We start from the raw sequence: 21,911 nt of genomic DNA on the forward strand, positions 1-21,911 counted from the left end.
ACAAATATGTCACTTCTCTCATGAATAATCAGCCTATATTTCATCCCGTGAACATTAAATACCATCAACTGAAACTTAAGAGGGCATGTATGGTTATTTCATGTTTCAGAGTATTTCAAGAAGATGAAATCTCTTTCAGCATTGCAACCTTTATGAATATGAAAAAGAGGAGCATTATGTCTATGACTTTATTGATTGGACAATTACCTGTTATTTTTTAATAATAAATTTATTTTTATTGGTGTTTAATTTGCCAACATACAGAAAAACACCCAGTGCTCATCCCATCAAGTGCCCCCCTCAAAGCCCACCACCCAGTCACCCCCACCCCCCGCCCTCCTCCCCTTCCACCACCCCTAGTTCGTTTCCCAGAGTTAAGAGTCTTCCGTGTTCTGTCTCCCTTTCTGATATTTCCTACCCGTTTCTTCTCCCTTCCCCTCTATTCCCTTTCACTATTATTTATATTCCCCAAATGAATGAGAACATATAATGTTTGTCCTTCTCCGATTGACTTACTTCACTCAGCATAATACCCTCCAGTTCCATCCACGTTGAATCAAATGGTGGGTATTTGTCATTTCTAATGGCTGAGGAATATTCCATTGTATACATAAACCACATCTTCTTTATCCACTCATCTTTCGATGGACACCGAGGCTCCTTCCACAGTTTGGCTATTGTGGACATTGCTGCTAGAAACATTGGGGTGCAGGTGTCCCAGCATTTCATTGTATTTGTATCTTTGGGGTAAATCCCCAGCAGTGCAATTGCTGGGTCATAGGGCAGGTCTATTTTTAACTCTTTGAGGAACCTCCACACAGTTTTCCAGAGTGGCTGCACCAGTTCACATTCCCACCAACAGTATAAGAGGGTTCCCTTTTCTCCGCATCCTCTCCAACATTTGTGGTTTCCTGCCTTGTTAATTTTCCCCATTCTCCCTGGTGTGAGGTGGTATCTCATTGTGGTTTTGATTTGTATTTCCCTGGTGGCAAGTGATGCAGAGCATTTTCTCATGTGCGTGTTGGCCATGTCTATGTCTTCCTCTGTGAGATTTCTGTTCATGTTTCTTGCAATTACCTGTTATTAATATTTACTGAGTGTCTGCTATGTACTAGGTACTTATCATGGGGCTGTCATGGGTTATCTCATTAATACTCAAGGTAAATATTATTATTGCCATATTAAAGGTGAAGAAACTGGAATTGAGAGAGATTCAATGTTTTATCAAAGATGACACACTGAATGAAAATGAAAAAGAGCAGCTTTTAATGTTAAGTTCAAATACTTTTCTTTCTATATTCTATGTATCATTTTTAGAAGAAATACTGATTTTCCTCCAAATGGATCAGGGAATATACTATGGACTTTTCTGTCTCATGAGCTACCTTTGAGTGAGAGACATATCTTTGACTCCTCAAAACAAATTGGTCAGGATAACTGCAGAGAATTATGTTATTTCTCTCTCCATGCATGTATGTATTATGTTAATGTATTTAGTTTTCTAGTTAATTTTCAAAGATACAAATTTATATTCTCTTTATATGCAAATATGGCCACTCAATAATGTGCTTTTTGTGTAACACTATGGGTCGAACAGAACGAATGAATGAATGAATTTCAAAAATATTTTAAAACTATCCATTCAATCTTGTTAAAATTGCAAGGATACTTTAAAAATATATATGTATCTAAAGCAGTGAATTTCCCTTTGTAGAACTGTGAAAACTGATATTAGAGCATAGAAAAGTATTCGCATTTTATTTAAAACACGTACATAAAAAGGAATGCATTTCATGTAATATTTTTGATCATACACACAAAATTATCAACATATTTCAATGTTTAAAAATATTTTAGGGGCATCTGGGTTGTTGGGTTAGTTAAGCATCTGACTTTCACAGGTCAGGTGTTGATCTCAGAGTTACAAGTTTATGAACCCATGTTGGGCTCTATGCTGGACATGGAACCTAGTTAAAATATTTTTTTTTACACGCACACACAAAATATAAAATGTATATATATTTTACACACACATTTGTGTATATATGTTATATGTAAACATAAATATAGGGATGCCTGGGTGGCTCAGTGGTTGAGTGTCTGCCTTTGGATCAGGGCGCCATCCCAAGGTCCGGGGATTAAGTCCCGCATCGGACTCCTTGCCGGGAGCCTGCTTCTCCCTCTGCCCATATCTATGCCTCTCTTTCTGTGTCTTTCATGAATAAAAAGAATCTTTAAAAAATTTAAACATATAAATAATATATATTTTTAAGGGAATTTCATTTCTTTAAAATTTATTTTGAGTATTTCTGTAATAGGAATATATAAGTTACACAGTTGAGTTTACTAATGAATGCAATGATAGTGAATTCCTAAAAAAGTAAATGATCATATATGTGAGCACTAATTTCTAGTATCAGAAAGTTAGCTTGTATGTTTTAATTCTCCAATTGCCCTCAGAATAAAGGCCAATTTCTAAATGGAAAAATTCTTGAATAGAAAATGAAGTAATAAATTATGAGCACATAATGCTGCTTAAGTAATTAAGCTATATATTTTTCATATTTAAGTCCCATATTAGTTCTAATGTTATTGGTATATGTTATTTTAATCTCAAAGCTGAGATTAAGAACTTTATACATAGGTGGATTCACTCATAATAAGCAATTATGGTATATGTTTTCTTTCCTATGTTTTTTCCTTATGACTGGATATATCATAATTGTGTTTTACATTTACCAGTTTTAATAATAATCCAGAGTATTTCATTTCTAAACTCTTGAAATTAATTGATAGCAGCCCAGTAAATATTATGAGTCTTCACTACTATCTGTATTATTAATTATGGCAGTGGATTCAGAGACCACCACTCATCTGTACAATTTACTTATCAAAATTCAAGCACATTTGGTTGCTTTTCAAAATGTACTAGTGTGTTACAATCATAATCTACACGCTAGGTTTACAGCTTTGTAAGTAGCACTTTCATGGAACTTTATGAAATTTTACAGAAGGATTTGATCACCATATAAGTGTATATAAAAATAAAAAACTACCAATTTCAATTTGAGGATGAGAGTTGGGCTGAAAACTTACCTTTATTTGGAAAATATTTCTGGAAATACAGCATAAACACACAACATAACAAGGTTTCAGCATAAATGCTGAAGGCTGCAAATTTTGAGTATTTAAGTGCTAAAAATAGTTTGAAAGAGGTACTGGGTGGCTTGATCGGTTAAGTGTTTGACTCTTGATTTTAGTTCAGGTAATGATCCCAGGGTCATGAGATCAAGCACTGTGTTCGGCTCCATGCTGGGTATGAAGTCTGCTTAAGATTCTCTCTCTCTCCTGCCCCATACCCCTCTGCTCACATGCTCTCTCTGTCTCTCTAAAAAATAAAAATAAAAAATTAGGCAGCTATAAATTATAAATCTTTCATATTAATACATAATTCAAGTCCCTTTATCCCTTCTTCTAAAATACTATTTTGTAGTTTTTACTTTTCTTCAATTCAGAAAATAATTAATGAAGCTTTATTTAAAGCTCATCCTCATCTATTTTTCCTACTTCATAGACACAAATCTTCAGCTTACTCAAGAAGCAAAATAAGGTCGAAATGAAAGACAACATGGCATAAAGTAAACCCAACTGGAACTTATGAAGGGGGAGCTTTAATCTTTGGAGGACCTCAACAAGCCATGGTGTATTTGTAAAGTGGAATTTTAATAGTTGGATTTTTAAAGTTGCATCTTCTATTTTCTCCCACTTATACCAGTCTGACTGGTTTGATAATACAAACATATCTTATAGAGCAGGGCTCTCATTTAATTTATAGCCAGTATCTCTCTTTGTAACGTAATGTACAAAATATTTCCTTTACAAGCGTGATTAGTCTCAATGACTTCTGAAATAATCTCAGTGTGGTTTCTCCTGCCACGTGAACCTGAACACCAACTGCTAGATTGTGAAGCACTAAGGAAACGTAAGTGTCATTATGTCACAGGTGCTTGGAAAAACAGCCAGATTATGGTGACAATATCATTTGGTTTCTTAGAATCCACATTTCATCTTAATTTTTTCTGTTGTGTTCAATGCCATTTAATTAGTTGTCTTAGTAAACTGCCAACAGTCTATTTAGGATAAAATACTCCTCTATCCACCAAAAAGGAACTGAAATTTTCCATCTCTGATTTTGTTCTAGTTTTAAAAATTGCAATTAATGAATTAACTTGATATTTTTCCTGCTTCCTTTACTCCGCTTATTTATACACATTTTTTCCAAATATTTTTAGTGTCTATGATCTTGATATCAAAAAGCCAAAATAGTGTGGAGAGTTTTATTAATAATTAGATATAGTTTAATGAATCATTGTACCTAACGTGCTATATCTTGATTTTATATATATGCCAGTTCCTAGGAAAATTTCATCTGCTAAAACCATGAGAGTAATTAAGTTCCAAATCACCAATAATTGTCATCTTAATTAACACTTCCAAAATTGTCACAATGTGTTTAGATACCTTGATGGCTATATTTTCTAAATATAAGAAGGGATAACTAAACTGAAAATTAAATAACCAGGTTGTGTTTAGACTGAACTCATTTGTCCACTTTTACTGACATTTCAACATTATTAAACAACAGATAAATGAAACAAATGTAATGAAATAGTAGCTTTCTGAAATAATGACATGAAAAGGATAGAGCCAACACTATAATATTTTCTCTAGTCAAATCATATATGTTTTTAAAGTTGAAAAATAATATAATAGATTATAAAAATCACAGATACACTGGTCAGTTACATTATTTTTAAACTTTTAATCTGAATTCCATTCATATCAGAAAATAACAGTGTTTCATTTTTCAATGCTGTCGTTGCTATCAATGTAACTAGACATCCCTTCTGAAGCACATACAAAGTTTTATCAAGATATTTATAGCAAAATCTTCTAAGATTATTCATGTTCAAACACAATCATGTCTTCTTGAATTTTTTTATTTAATCATTTATTCACTCAACAAATATTTACTGGATTTCTGTTCATCTTTAAAGGGTTGCTTCAATTGTCAACTATATCATTTGGGGTATTGGGTATAGCTTCCTTAGTAAGGAGATCTACAATACACTGGACCAAATAAGAGAAAAATTTATCTCCTTCACACATAATAAACATGGGCTAGTAGGTGGGTTCTGCTCCATGACACCATTTAGGGACTCAGGCTAGAGGAATGGTAGCTCTCTTAGTTTAGGCTGTTATAACAGAATACCATACATGGGGTAGCTTATAAAATAGAAATTTATTTCCTACAATCCTGAAGGCTAGAAGTCCCATATCAGGGTCCTAGCATGGTTGGGTTTTGGTGAGAACCCTCTTCTGGGTTGCAGATTTATGTCTTCTTGTGTTCTCACATGGTAGAAAGAACACAAGAAAGCTCTCTGGGGTCTCCATTTCTAAGGGCACTAATCATTTATAAGGGCTCCACTCTCATGATCTAATTACTTCCCAAAGGCCCCACCTCCTAATACCATCACATGGGGGGTGTAAGATTTCAACATATGAATTTGGGGAGACAAAAAGGTTTACTTCACTATACCATCTCTGGCCCCAATCATTCACATTTCTAGCCAGTTACATAAAGGTTGAAAAGAAGTATAAGACAAAGGACTTTATTCTTAAGCAGATCATTAAAAAACTTTTACACATCATCCTGTGCCTGACCGCCATCAATATAAGGGAAACTAGGAAATGTAGTTAGTCCTGAGATGGTCAGTCTCTCTTATGGAAGAAAAGACAAATGGATTTTGGAGGCATACAGCTAGAAGTCTTCTATGTCCAACACTAGTCATCCAAGTAAAAGTAAATATCCTTCTTTTCATTAAAACAAACAAAGATGCCTACCTTCTACTCAACAGAGAAAATCCAAGCTTCATTCTAGTCACTGCAATTAGCTCAAAATCCAGAATCACTGGGAAATATACAGACCTATACATTAGGTCTTGATGTGATTCTTTAAAGTCTGGCAACCTATAAAATGATAAACAGATTATCTTTTCTGCTGTCAACTTTCTTCCTCATACATAATATCCAGTATAAAGTGGTAGATAAAGGAACAGCATCACCAGAATAGAAACTTTCATTGGGACACACTGAAGGCTCCATAGACAATAAAAATTATCAAATCTTGACAAGCAAAGACACCTAAGCAACAATATTGAAATAATATTTTGATTAGTGCATCTGGCAACCTTGGTTTTCTTTTCTGGAGGTCATACCAGGTTTACTAGAAGGTTCTTCCTTATTCTAGTGGATAAATGGTCTTACCCATAGCCACATCTAAACTGAGTCAAGTATACCATATCCTTGTTGGGAATTTCAAAATTTTACAGCATGTTTCCTGATTTTTCATGTTCAGGGATCTGAGAATTGTTCTGGGGATCATTCATATATGGCAGTGTAGTCTAATGAAAAGAGAGGAGGGCATTTTTGAGCAACACTCATTATCTCTTCCTATTGAAATACAGAAACAGCGGACTTCTCCAATCCTGTTCAGCCCTAAATTTCTGAACACTCTCTCATTTTAAATTATAGAACTGACACATAAATCAGGCAGAGATAACTTCTCTAGCAATGTTCTATTCATTTTTGTTTCTTCTGGTAAATTGGCCCATTCTTATTTAAGCTCATGACTTTTGTAAACCTTTCTAAAAGCAGCATGATTATGAACAGCTGGGCTTTGTTTGGCTTTTTCCTGTAGTGTCAAAATATATGCAGACCTATAGCCCACTGCTCCAAGTTTTCTCAGGCAATGGCATAACAAGGCTTATTAGCTTTCTACCCTACTATATTTTTTCCCTCGCACTCTCCATCTCGCACTAAGCTAATGCCCAATATTTGGGGATTTTAATGGCAGTTCTACACTTTTACATACTAATTTCTTTGTTAGACTAAATTGTTATAACAGAGAGATACAAAGTTCAGTGGCTCAAACAAGATAAAAAAAAATTCTCACAACAATCCCTGAGGTAGGCAGTGACTTACAGTAAGTCTGCTCCAACATGATCATCATTTAGAGACAAAAGTTGTTGCAGTCCACGACTTCCTAAGACACCCTCCTTATTTGCATGGTTCCTGCTAGAGTATCACTTTGAGTTCATTCTATCAACTGAGGAGATGACAGTGCACAAGTCCAAGATGAGGAGCTTGTCATTAAATTGGAGATAACTTCAAAGTTGCCACCCTCACACATGTGCACATCCCATGTTTTCTGACTCAGTCACAGGGCACATCTAATTGCAAGGATAGCTGAGCAAAGTATTCATTCATTGTGCAGCTGTTTGTCCACACAAAAGGTTCTCCTGTGGAAGAAATGAGAGGTAATCTGTGGGTGAGCAAATGTATGGACTCTGACAGAGTCCACTATGATTATTATCTATTATTTTGCATTATCTATTATCTTACAAATGTCTTATATGTCCTACTTTCCCTTTTTCAGAGTAGCTGAAAGTTCAAACTCCATTCTGGTATATATGTGTCATTTATGACACACAATAGTCACAGTTGCTTTGTCATGTCTCTCTCACTACTTTCTTCTTCCTGTCTCTTACCTTCATTAATTAAAATTAAAATAGAAACCCAGTAAGAAACATAGACATGTCACTAGAGAGTGTTTGGAGCTAGTGGTCTTCAAACAGCACTTTGAAAAATGAGCAGGCTTTTTCACGGAAAAATTATTATGACAAAGATAGAAGCTGCTGTCAATGTCCTCATTTTCTCTTCATCTCTCTAAATGGGAATGCTGCTTATTAAATCATCTTCTCATGACTGCCATTTCTTGATCATCCAGGAAACCCATGTAACAACTCTCAGGAATTTGCTACATATCAATGAGGGTTCTCAATTAGGTTGTATAAATTATATGAAGCTTAGTATTTGAGAGAAGAGATAAATATCCAGTCACTAATCCGTGACCTTAGACTTCCATAGTCTCAGGATGGGAAGAAAAACATATTACTGTATATTTTTCCTAGATAATTTGTGTATAAACATTCTGGGCAATGGAGGCTTGGCTTGGTAGTCTTTTATTTTTTCCAACTACTTTACACTAAAATTGAATTAGTGCATTATCAGTTGCCTCCCAGAAAGATAAAGAGGGCCAAGCTTCTCTCTGCCTCTCTTTTTCACCTCTAATGTATAGGCTTGTATTTTCCTATTGCTCTCTTAATATCAGTGAAATCTGAAGTATTTAATCAGATGAGACCTATGGGATTGCTCTGAGGGATAATGATAACCACAAAATGTTAGGTTTTTGTGTCTTTGCTTTCAACCTAACCCTAGGGTACCTCAGTCCTTATACAATTTGGTATTTGATATTGATCCATTTTCTTGCCACACTTTCATATACTTAAAAGAAATTATTAACCTTGAAATAACTTACAAAGTCATTATACATATAATATATAAATCAAAAGTTAATATTCAAGCAGAGGATGTAAAATGAAGGAGCATATTTGAGGAGAAAATAGTGTCTCATAAATGAAGGAGCTTATTTAAGGGCAAATATAGTGTCTCATAAATGATCAATGTGAATATATTAATATAAATAGTTAATATTTATTCTGAGGACATCTCAGAAGCAACTGGAATGGTCAAAGGAGCAGGAAATGGTCAACTGTGTTACATGGTGCTAATGTAAAATGAGGACCACGTCTTGACCATTAGATTTGAAATGTCAAGGTATTGATAAGAGATGTGTCATTGGAGGCAACAACCTAATTGGATTGTCTTCAAAAGCATATATATAAAAGGAGAGACAGTGAAAAAAGTGAACAGTTGCCTCTTTTCAAGAAATTTTGCTGGAATGGGGCAGAGAAAGGAATAGTCATTAGAAGGATATGTGGGGGTGAGGGGGGACTTTTTGGGGATGAGAGATATACAAAAATGCTTGGATGCTGATGAGATGGGTGCTTTAAAGGGAAAAACTTGGCATGGGACAGAATGATGACAATTGTACTGAGGGAAGACTTGAAGTAACTTGAATAAGAAATGGAGGAAGGAAGCAAGGAAGCATCTAGCAAAATACTAAGTAAAAATAAATTGCTTATATATTTGAAAAGTGCATGGACATACTGTGGAAGGGCTAGAGGGGAGTATAAATATAATTTCAGTGTTTAGAAATGAAGATGAAATGGATGCATATTTCTTAAGGTAACAGCATTAAAAGCCATACACAATTGACCATATGGTCATCTTATGTAGCAGTTTTTCTTGGAAATAGAGCTTTATAACTTTCCTCTTGACAAATTTTGAAGTATTATACTTGTGTTTTAAGGGAAATTTGATTTATAAAACTGGAGGTTAGAGATAAGGAAGTTCTGAGGTGGCATGACAAAATCATAGCGCTCCTTGTCAATAACCTGTATCTTTCCTACTGAATATTTTTTTAGGATTGTGTTTTATGCCTAGAGATTCTTGAGGTATTCGAAATATTACTTTAACACACATTTTGCTTTCAAATTCCATATGAGTTTCTGGGTTGATTCCTCCTGATTACAGTAGCATTGATTGCTGTCTAAATCTGTTGCAGTGTGCCTGAATACTATGACTACGGTCATGGAGTAAGTGAGGATGCCTATGACAGCTACGGTAAGACCTTTTCTTTACTAAATCTGTAAAATCAGAACATCCATCAGTCACTGACAGCTCAGAAATTACTTCTATCTTTCTACCCCCAGTTTTTACAGAAGTCCAGACTAAATTGATTTATGTAATTCCAGGGTGAGATATGACATACAAGAGCCAGTGCCAGAAAACTGGACAGATCAATTTTGATCAAAATTTCAAAAGCAATTAATCACAATCATAGATCATTTTCAACAGCAACAGTGAGCATTCTGAACAGTGTCTTATATGTTCCACTGTGTCCATTGTCTGACTCATTGATTTGACAACAATGCTATGTCTTTCCTACTGTCACAAAGATCATTAGAGTAATACACAGTTAAAATATTTTGAAACTTTTAAGAGCAGAAATTGTAGCTTTCAGGTTATTTTCTTCTAGGATTCACAGCTCTCAGAAGGGCCATATAATGCTTGGCATAAGAATTAATAGTCAAATAGCATGTCAGTTTATAAAATTAATTAATTTCAAAAATATGCTGTTTAATTAAAATACTACTTAAGATTAACTGTAATTCAATTCAGTAAGATTTATTGAGTATCTCTGATATATCAATATAGTATATCATACTATTTTGAAGGGTAGTTTTTATTTCCTTAAAATATATATGCAGTTGGGTGGGGGGTGCCTGTGTGGCTCAGTGGTTGAGCATCTGCCTTTGGCTAAGGACCTGATCCTGGGGTCTAGGGATGGAGTCCAGCATCAGACACCCCGCTGGGAGCCTTCTTCTCCCTCTTGCCTATGTCTCTGCCTCTCTTTCCGTGTGTCTCATGAATAAATAAATACATAAAATCTTAAAAAAATACATATGCAGTGTCACTAGTTGACCTCCTTTAAAAATAACACTCACTTAAATGTTTTCAGTCCCAAATTTTTGTTGAAATAATACAAAAGCCATTCTGTTTCTCTTTATGAGGGAGCAGTGAAAGAGAACATTAATGTTGACTGTGTGTGTTTGGGGCTCCACATGATGCAGGTGTGGTGCTTCATACAGATGGAGAAGGGAAGGTCCAGACCTCAGCAAGGAGGAAGTGCAGTCTCCTTGAAACTAGAGTCACCGAATCAACTTCCTTCTCTGGGTAGAGTATCATGAGGCCAAGCTCAGAAATAGGAGTAGAAAAATAAACCACCCCACAGTCATTGCCATTCATAAGCTGCTTACTTACATATACCTTCTCATTTATTTTTTATGATAAACTGAACTATTGAGCATTTTTATCTCCATTTTATAATGAGGAAACTAAACAACAGAAGTGAAGTCAATATGAGAACACAGCTGTGGGACTCGGCTTCCGTTTTTATATTCTCATCAGTGGTTAGAATGCTGTTAGTTGCTGCTACCAGACCTGAAGCACCTATTATGGCTCTGTACTCAGCAATTTGTAATGAGGATTAGAGATTACAGAAATAATCCTCATTAAACGTTCCATGTATATCTACATAATCTAATCCCTATTAGAATCATACTGGGTATACACTCATATTGTCATCTGCGGTTTACAAATAAGGAGCTGAAGTTCAGAGCAGTAAGTAACTTGCCCGAGTTAAACAGTTAGCAATGACAGAGCAAGAATGAATTCCAGCATGTCTGGTTTTGTTGTCGGGAGTGGGGGCAGAGTTCAGTGGACCTAGAATGAAAGAACAGGATCTAGTACTTTAAACTTGAGTTTATTTTAAAGGAAGAATGTTGAGCTTAGTAAAATTCCTCTAAATCCTGCCAGCTGCAGTCCCACTAATCTAAGGGAATGAAGGTCTCCTGGAGAATTTTACAGGAAAAATAAAGAATTAACACAAAATGAGCACTAGACTCACACTGTCTCAGACTCCAGTTTCTCCAGCACCAATCAAATGAACATAATCTCCCTGCTGTCAGAGACAGGGATATTCTCCAAAATAACTGAAACATATTTTCAGAAATAATTTCTCAGAAAAAAATAAGTGATAGACAAGTTCGCACAGGTCTGGCTCAGTTGCTACAGTATTCTCTTAGTTCAAGAGAACAAAAGTAAATCTGCATTGTTCTAAGCATATAGGAATCAAAGGGCACCTGGGTGGCTCAGTTGGTTAAATGTCTGCCTTTGGTTCAGGTCATAATCCTGGGGTCCTGGGATAGAGATGCACATCGGGCTCCCCACTCAAGAGGGAGTCTGCTTCACACTCTGCACTTCACTCTGCTGGTACTGTCTCTCTCTTGCTCTTTCTCTCCCTTTTTCAAATAAATAAATTAAATATTTTTAAAATATGATGGTGTACATGATAGGCATATTCCCTCCTCTGTTCCTACTGTCTATTGTTGAGAAACCTTTGGCTACCATACAAAAAACTGTGCCGGATTATAAACTAGTGATACAAGAAAGGTCAGAGAACATTACTCATGTAACAAATATTTATTTAATGGCTAATATGTGCAAGCTATTGCTCTCAATCCTGGAAATACTCTGGTGAACAATCTCTTGAAATTTACATTACTATTTGTAAATCACTTTTTAAAAACTGGTATTTTCAATTGCAAAATACGATCATTGTTTTTTACACTTGGCATGATGATTTGAGGAAAAGCACACCTATGAGCTTTACTTTATGGAAGTACGTGTATAACGGCAGGGATGAATTTGATATCTGATTGTGTAGCTCATAATAAAAGATATGAGTTTTCTGTTTCTAATTATTTTTTTAATATTATTACCACATAAATAATAGGGAAAAGAGTATGAATATAAGCTATTGCTTTTCGGATCTTACAATGGACGTGTAGGGGCCATGGTTGGGAGAGTGGGGCTCATCTCTCTGATCTATAGGCCTTGCATAATTCTCTCTTGATTGTTTCATTCTTCCACTGCAGCAATGTCTAGAGAACCCCTTTTATTTTAAAAGCTACACCTGCCCATAAGCACCAGATTGCATTCTGGGTCAAATTACAATTTACCAATAATAAATTCTCAGCACCCAGAAAAAGTTGATAAATTATATTTAATAAAGTAATGAGGAAAATGTCTGGACAGAGTAAGATAAGTAGGAATAACTTTTTTTAAACCTATTTTATTAAATAAAATGTTAGCCAAATTGGCCATATTCTTAGTGTAGAAAGATTAGATACATATACATGCCTAAAAATAGACTAGTCTTTAGGGCCATAATCTTTTCTTTGGCCACTAGGATCCGCTGCCATTTTCTGACATTATTGAGCAAGTATTAATTCAAGAATATGCTTCACTAAAAAAAAAAAAAAAGAATATGCTTCACTTTCAAGGTGTTTTTATTCTTTGTTTGCAAATGCTGATATGTCAACATTCTATGCATTCTAACTTCGAAAGAAGTTTTTTTTGATTTTCACATCAGAAGGATAATTATTCGGGACAGAGTTTATTGAGTTTGTTGGAGTCAGAACTGCTATTCCAGGGGCTGAAGCAAAGAAATCTAGCGAATGTGTCGCAACCTCTCTACATGGTACAGATCTTACAAAAAATGTTATGCGTGCAGCACAGTGGGCTGAGGGAGGAGCTGCTCACAAGTCAGGATTTCAGCAGCCTAAGGTCCATCCCATTCACCATAAACCTCTCGGCTCATTGCGACCCCTCTGTGGTGCATATTTGGCCACAGAATAGAGATCAGGGATTCTGAACAAAAAAGCAACTATGTTTTAAATGATGCACATGTGAAATTGCTTTTATTTTTTTAAGATTTTTTTTGCCTCAGTGTTTAGAAATCTAAGCAGATACATAGGCCTGATTCACCTAAAATATGTTATTTTTCTCTTATTATAAAAAATAATGCACCTCCACTATAGAAAATTAGTTTTGAAAAAAGGAAATTTAAATCCTCCTGAGTTACACTACTCTATTTATTTATTCTTTGCTTTTTGGTTTATATTCTGCCAATTTTTTAATCCATCATGACACACAAAAATTTTATTTAAAAAGAGAACACAAGGTAGACAGCTTTGTAAAAAATCCTTTAATACTTTCCTGTCATTAAATAAAGGTTTTCTTTTTCAGGTCTTAATAATTTCAATTTTACCTTGAAAAAATGCAGAATTTAATATATTTTCACATGCGCTGTCAGAATAACCTCTAATATGATCAGTTGAAAAGGGATACTCCTTTTGTACAATCAGGAAATAAAGAAAATACTTGTGGTCAATCCACATAGTAACTGACATTTAAATTTTGAGAATTCTCATAATCTCATATTTTCTACCAATAGTAGGAAAAAAGCCAAGTCAGAAGCTGAGAAATAGTGCTCAGCATCATAATCTTGAAATCTAATTAATAAATTAATATGCATTATATACACTCAGATTTTGGAATCAAGTTATTATGTGGAGGGAGCTTGAAGTTCAGGCTTCATGCTGATAGGTTGCTCATCCTATCATATTCAAATTGACAGATGATAAAATTTAAATATGTATGTGGAGCACTTATTTGAGGATCTATTCATCTCAAATATAGATTGATGTTTTTTTCCCATTAATTTTCCATACCTCACATAACTAGTGTATTAACTAGCATCAATTTATAGCTTACCTTTAATGAACTGTGTGCAATCTTTTACATAACATTTAAACCTCTCATCTCCACTTACTTTTTCAATTCCATTCTAAATTAGTAATTCCTCTCTGTTACATTGTGGTTGTATCCTGAGTACAGATACTAAATCTCTGTGGGATGATTGTTTTTATAAAGTAAATAGCCCCAGTTCTCAGTTTCATGGCAACATCTTAGATTTGGACAGTAAACAAAAAGGCTCACAATCAGTTGCCTCTCTTGATCAGGTTGGTGGAAAGAACAATGGGGCAAACAGGTATTGGGAAAGGAAGAAGGAATACTCTTCAGGATAATAGGGTCCTGCCTTCAAAAGAGTCACAGATGGAATCTCTTATTTAGGATTCCTTTAGAAATGATTTGAAATAAAACACCAGAAGTAAAAACCCAATCATTCGATGTGATGCTACACTCAGAATCTTTATACATTGTGTTTTGTGTATCACTAGATTAAAATTGTATTTGTCTTTCTCAGGCCTATAATTCATGTTGAAGTGACAAATATGTTGACCTCAAAGAAAAGCATGCATCCTTTTGGACATCATCATAACTAGATTATTCAGTATATTTGCATACAATTTAATATTAATGATTAAACTATTTTTTCTTGAAGCACTATAAATATAAGATTTTAAATATTAAATCCTTTAAATGAGTGTCATTACTAAAATACAATAAGTATATTATTTATTATATTTAATGTTTAATGTAGTAATACTTCTTAAATATTTCATTGATCTTTATTATTAAATTAATAATTATGTATTGTTTCCAATAACTTGAATTTATTTTTGGAACACGAATATTTGACTTACAGGATTCCAAATCTGTTTCTGCATTTTAAAAATATTTCCTAATTTATCAGAGTCATTATAATTGTTTTGGGGAAGTCTGAATAGCTCAAAATTCAATAAGGGAGCATTTTAAATATAGTGCATAGATCAGCTTGGCTAAGCAATGCTTCACATAGGAAACACCCTCTAAATTCTCTCTGAGACTGACAGCTAAGAATGGACGGCAATATTCTCTTCTTAGAGAAAAGAACTGTTTATTAAAATGTATTTAATGTATGAACTGAAGAACTAATTATGCAACCATTCTTTAGTGGCATTTAAGATGACAGCTGTGTGGAAGCAAGGAGGATAATATTAATACACTGTCTTGAAATGAATGAAAGCAAAAAGAATTCAGTGCCATATTCTAGGGCATTTGAGTGCCTCACTTCAAGACGATTGCAGAACACACAGCTCATTTTGTGTTCAGAGGCAGGAATGATTATTATTCCAGTATGAAAATAAGTCCTGCATTGATTAATCTGTGAAAACAGCAAAAAAATGAAGCTAACAGGCAATCATTCCATCCATGTAATTCAAGAACACAGTATGTCCATTTTTCATAGTAAGTAGAAATATAAATTTGAGGAAATTGATTTTACAAATGAAGATGAGTTTCTTAACATGGGCAAGAATTTACCAGACATTTTAAAAACTAATGTATACAACCAATTTATTTTTCCTGGGACTTAATATTTAAGTTGTTACATAATAGGCTATTGAGAAAAAATATCACTGTGATTTATTCTACTTAAATTTTAATATAGATTTTTAAACTTTATTTTTAAAGTGGGTAGTCCTTTATTAGATAAAGTTATCAGACTTTATTGATTCTTTATTTTAAAGGACTAATGGTGGTAGAAGGGGAGGAGGGCGGGGGGTGGGAGTGAATGGGTGACGGGCACTGGGGGTTATTCTGTATGTTAGTAAATAAAAAATAAATAAAAAATAAATAAAAAATAAAGGACTAATGAAATGGCGCTTCTACAGTATTTTAAAATTCACTTGCAAAATTAACTTAAGGTGTAGCTAACCTTCTGGTTCTTAATATTTCAGAGATTGCAATGAGATGGCTATCTAATTCAACTTAGTCTTGATAATAAATGTAGATTGCATTGCCTAGACCAACAACCAAAAAAAAAAAAAAAAAAGGAAAAAAAAAGTGCACCACTACTCTATTGCTTCCACTGTAATAGATGTATTACAATTTCAATTCAGTTTTAGGCAAACCTGGAATCTGCTTTTCAATATTTCAGAACAGATTCTTAACCTTACTTAGACATTTTAAAATCACCTGGTGAATCCTGAAAAATACTAATGTCCAGTTACTATCCACGGTCAGCTCCATCACAGTCTTTGAAAATGAGAACTGGGGGCATCAGTTAAATAGTTTTCTGGATGGCCCTTTTGGGAACTGAAGTTGAGAATAAGTTTTAGATACATGTGTAGGAGTGTGATGAAATGCTGCCCATGCTTTTACCTTAAGTGGCTAAAACTATGCCAGAGTTTTGGCATTTTTAAAGGCACCACACGAGTTATGCACAGGCTACCTTTAGAACACTGAGTACTTTATTAGCAAATATTGTGTTCTAGCACCTGGCATTTTAAATTCACTTTAAAAAAAAACATGTAAATTTAAATAATGCAAAATAGAATTTGCCCCTTTTTGAACTGTGTGAACATTTAAATCTCAAACTTGACTTTCTCTAAAATTCACTCAACAGATGGAAAGTCCGCAAAAAATTATAGCTCTCATGGTCCTAACAACTCTCTTGTTGAGACAATAAAACAAGCCATAGGAAAGTTCTTTTATCACTTTCTTTTCTGCTGAGTTAATGATGCCATCATTTTCACTGATGAGGAGGAAGAATTGAGTGATTTATTGTCGGAATCTGAGGGTGAACAAATCATGTACAAAAAAAGTATATTCAATATGATATAGATTTATATTTAGAATATACAAAAAAGCTGTTTTTAAAACGCAAAGTATGGAATATAAAATATAAAGCTGGGAAAACATTTTCTCGGCCACCTGGAAATACACTAGCTAAGAAAAAAAATATATCCTGGAGGCATACTAATGTAGGGGGTCTTTATAAAATTTCCACAGTTTGAGGAGATTTTAATTTTTATTAAAAGAGGTTATGAATTTTTAAAAGACTAAGGTACATTGTCCTGAAATAAATATGCAACACATACTTATCAAATATGTCATAATTTATTGAACAGTTCAATGGGGATTGATATATATGGATTCCTGAAAAAGTATGCCAGTTGAAAATGCAATTATTGATGACTAATACTGGTGTCTTTTTTTGTAAATTACTTAAACATACGTGGACGTTGTCAAACCTTTAGCTGTGCTGGTAACAAGATAGGCCTGAGGCAGGGGAGTGGGAGAAGGATGGATCTACAATATTTAGGTCAGTCTCTTTAAAGCCTGGTAACTGTGTAGGGAAGATTCCAAAAGTCCCCTCGTGATCAGCGGAGTGCAGCAGTGGGCAATAGATTGCCCTGGAAGCTGCCGGCATTTGGAAAGTCTAACAGAGATAGGTTCAGTCATGGGCAAAGTGTTAGATTCAGGCTGCTGAGAAGACTGGGAGAGCAAACAGACTAGGGTGAATGCCCAGAGTTAGCCCAAATGTCACAAGGTAAGGGCACAACAAAACTGCCCTCACTTCACATTCTAGTCACAAGTTTGGGAGACTTTAGGCCACCCTTTCTTCTGACCAGCTGGCTACAAATCTAGAGTTCCCATTACCCCTTCTGGTTTGATAATTTGCCAAAATGACTCATATAACTAAGAAAAAGGCTCTAACTTACAATTAATTTTATTAGATCAAAAGGAAAGAACGCAGAACCTGGCTAAGAGAAGATACATAGAGCAAGGTCTGGGAGAACCCCAAACATGAAGCTTTCAAAATCTAGAAGGTGGCACTATCCTCCTGGCATACCGATGTGTACCAACACACAAGGTATTGCCAAGCTCACGCAAACCTCAGTGCCCAGAATTTTTATTACAACTCCATTATGTAGCAAGAATGACTGAATCATCTCCATCTCCAGCCTTCTTTCCTCTCCAGCTTGGGCTGATATCTTGTGGTTAACACCCAAACCCTCTAATCTTCTTGTTGGTCTTTCAGGTGTGACCAGCCCCCATCCTGAGTCATCTCATTGGCATGAACTATCAGGTGCAGTCAGAGGAGCCTATCATGAATAACAAGACTTTCCCATTACTCCAGGAAATTCCAGAGTTTAGAGGTGTCCAAACTGGGGACAAAGGGTCACTAAGTGTATTTTTTTTTTTAATACAGGGGGTAAGATGAGAGCACCAACCTGGGAAAGTAGGCAGAGGCCTGTTGAGGCAAAAGGTTAGAGTTAGAGTTGGTCAAACAGCCAGGTTAACATTTTGCTGAGCTTAAAATCTGGTTTTCTGTAACTCCCATATCTTGGTGTTGGTCTTACAATAAACTCTGGTCTCATTTCTGTTCTCAAGTATAGGAATGACAGATGTTGCAAAGGAGTAAGGCAATCAAATAGCTACAAATTCTGTAGCTATGTCTATGTCTATGAAGCTATGTCACCAAGCCTACCTCCTTCACTGAGTTAAAGGCATTATTGGAATTCTTAGAGAAGAGAATTATGAAATAGTATTTCATATCATCATTCTTATTCTTCCATTATTTCTCATAAAGTCCTTATGTATAAAACAAGTCTGTGGCTGATTTCTGCAGGCTTTTGATTGACTCTGGACTTTATTTACAATAGTAGAAGTATTTTTTAAATGCAAGTCAGAAAAGTTTCCACATTGTGTTCAATTATCATTCACCATTTTTTTTTTTGTACCTTCCATTTATGGAATCCTTTCCTCTAACTGGATTCTTTATCTCCTTTTTATTTAGATAAGATCCTAACTCCAAAGTAAGAAGATGGAAACATATTTATTTTTTTTTCATATTTATTTTAAAATATTGAGAACCACTGGCCTTTATTATTCTATATCTGCAAGATATTACACAATAGAATCAAGAAAAAAATATAAGCTTAAATCAGTTAATCTGTAATTTGTTGTTAATAGATGATAACTAGAAGTGAAATGGTACAAAGTCAACTTATTATTAATATGAGAATGTATAAAATGTGGGGGTTGGGGGTTAGAACAGAGCAGACAATGTAAAAACTGTATCACAGGAGGAGAAGTTAATACACTAATCACAGCATATTTGAACTGCGGTGATTTTTCCTAACATTCCCAATCATAGTGACTGTATCTGGGAACATGAAAGCTAGTAAAAATCACTCTTTGCAAACCAAACTACTTGGAATGCTACTCCTGGCACAGCCTCAAGTTTGTTGGACAGGTTTGTTTGTTTGTTTGTTTTTTACCTTCCTGGAGCTCACAATCAGAAGTTACAATAATTCCAATAACTTAAGCTTAGCCACAGAAGATAAGATTGTCAAATCATGCAATGACTTCAAAATAGATATATACATGAAGTAAATTCCAGTGATTTGAAAGTAGGTATATACATGAAATAAATTTAAGATACTAAACAAGGATATGTATAAGAATGGAGAAAGGTTAAGAAAAATGGCCCTAGAATTTCTATACCTACACTGAAAAAGAACCTGGAAGATGATTTAATTCTCAAGTTCTAAAACCCAGCCATGGCCACAGACCCACATTTTACTGAGGTGGCTTAAAGTTAATAGAAAAATGTCAAGTACTAACTAGTTGAGCCACAGATGTATTTCAGAATTTTAACCTCAAAAGTTTCTACAGTTTTCCTCATTATAGATAACTCACATATTTATCAAACTGTCTTTCTGAATTTATCCACACATATTTTTAGTATGAATCATATTTTAAACATTCGTATTTATATTTTATGTCAACAAATGGATTTTGGAATCTATCTGTTTCATGGTCCAGGTGACTAATGGGAAATATCTACTTTCGAAAGCTTCTTAGGGATTCACTTAAGAACTTCTTCAAAGACTAAAATGAATCTCACTGCTTTTGAGAAAATGTTAGTATTTAGGATAAATTCCCCAGGAGCCAAGAGAAGCTCTTAAGAAGTCCCAAAAGATTGAGCCCGTCTCTGGTTTGTGGGATCACTACCAGAAATCATCATTATCATTCTTTAAAAAAAAAAAAAATTTTATTTAGGGATCCCTGGGTGGCGCAGTGGTTTGGTGCCTGCCTTTGGCCCAGGGCGCGATCCTGAAGACCCGGGATCGAATCCCACGTCAGGCTCCCGGTGCATGGAGCCTGCTTCTCCCTCTGCCTGTGTCTCTGCCTCTCTCTTTCTCTGTGTGTGTGACTATCATAAATAAATAAAAATTTTTAAAAAATAAATAAAAATAAAAATATTTTATTTATTTATTCATGAGAGACACATGGAGAGAGAGAGAGAGAGAGAGAGAGAGAGAGAGAGAGAGGCACAGACACAGGCAGAGAGAGAAGCAGGCTCCATGCAGGGAGCCTGATGTGGGACTCGATCCTGGGTCTCTAGGATCACACCCTAGGCTGAAGGAGGTGCTAAACCACTGAGCCACCTGAGCTGCCCCTCCCTTTTTTTTAAAGATTAATCATTATCATTCTTAAGATGAATAAAAATAAGTGATCCAAAATGCTAATCCATAAACATTTGCTAGTTGTTAAGGAAAATGTAAGCTTTTTCTCAATATATGAAGCAAAATGAGATCATTCATTTGCCAAAATGTAACAGGTATCTAAAGTTTAGGTCTTTTGTACTTGAAACCTTTAACTGATTTGTTCTACTGATTTCTTCCCCCTAAGTGGTCCACTTCCAGGCAAAAACAAGATGGCTTTCTTTTTGAGAAAAAAAAAAAAACTTTAAAATTCAACAACACTCCTCATATTTCAAGACCCAAGACATTTTTTTTCAGTGAATATTGTAGAATACTTATACTTTAGGTGATCACCAAAGTCATCAACTCCAATAGTCTAAAATGAAGTCAGGGATCCAATCATGTTAAGCTTTGCATGGAATTCCTTGCTATGGAAATTGGACTTGAGCTTGAGTATGCTATAAAAACTGAACAGGGGTCCCTGGGTGGCGCAGCGGTTTGGCGCCTGCCTTTGGCCCAGGGCGCGATCCTGGAGACCCAGGATCGAATCCCACGTCGGGCTCCCGGTGCATGGAGCCTGCTTCTCCCTCTGCCTGTGTCTCTGCCTCTCTCTCTCTCTGTGTGACTATCATAAATAAATAAAAATTAAAAAAAAAAAACTGAACACGTCTAACCAATTGTACTTAGAAAAGTGCCTCCAGCTAGAAGGTAATGTAGGGTAGAAGTATACACACATGCATACACACACAAACATATTAGAAAATATATACATATTTATACACAGAGATATGTATATATATGCATATACACACAGATAGACATATGTATAATATATTATAGTAAAGATAGATAGATACACATTTAAAATCATGGAAAGACACAAAAGATAACTAGAGAGCTGGGAACTCTGGGCAAAGATGAGAATGGCTTGCCATGGAATAGGGTTGGTATTGATGGAAAGACATACATAAATTAAATACATATTAAGGAAGAAAAGACAAAGCTTGATGAGTAGTTGGATTGATTGGGCAAAGGTGAGAGGATGCCAAAAATTTTTGGTGAGTAACTAGGCAAGTGTAGGTAGTAGCATCAGTATCTGCCATATAGAACTTGGGAAGAGCATTAAGTAGTGTGGAGAAAAAGATGAGTTTAGTTTTGGAAAAAGTTGACTTTGAAACATCTGAGGAGATGCCTCATAGGCAGGTAGATATGCATGTCAGAAACTCAGAATGGTCTGTGACCATTTCTGAGTTAAGATTT

At 35.0% G+C, this 21,911-nt stretch overlaps 1 protein-coding gene across 22 annotated transcripts in view; it reads left to right on the forward strand.

Moving 5' to 3' along the window:
• Positions 1-21,911, forward strand: part of KHDRBS2 (KH RNA binding domain containing, signal transduction associated 2) — a 589,140-nt gene that overhangs the window by 513,473 nt on the left and 53,756 nt on the right. For 17 of the 22 annotated variants that reach the window (XR_013383275.1, XR_013383274.1, XR_013383262.1 and 14 more), the window contains exon 8: positions 9,590-9,648. The exons of the other annotated variants lie outside the window; for them this stretch is intronic. Coding sequence is in view for 2 of the 17 variants with exons in the window: in XM_077903519.1 (XP_077759645.1) it covers positions 9,590-9,648 (59 nt within the window). In the remaining 15 variants the exon portion in view is untranslated. The remainder of the gene's footprint in view (positions 1-9,589; positions 9,649-21,911) is intronic. 22 annotated transcript variants of the gene reach the window in all.

The sequence above is a fragment of the Canis aureus genome, chromosome 7, assembly GCF_053574225.1.
Source record: "Canis aureus isolate CA01 chromosome 7, VMU_Caureus_v.1.0, whole genome shotgun sequence".
Lineage (NCBI taxonomy): Eukaryota > Metazoa > Chordata > Mammalia > Carnivora > Canidae > Canis > Canis aureus.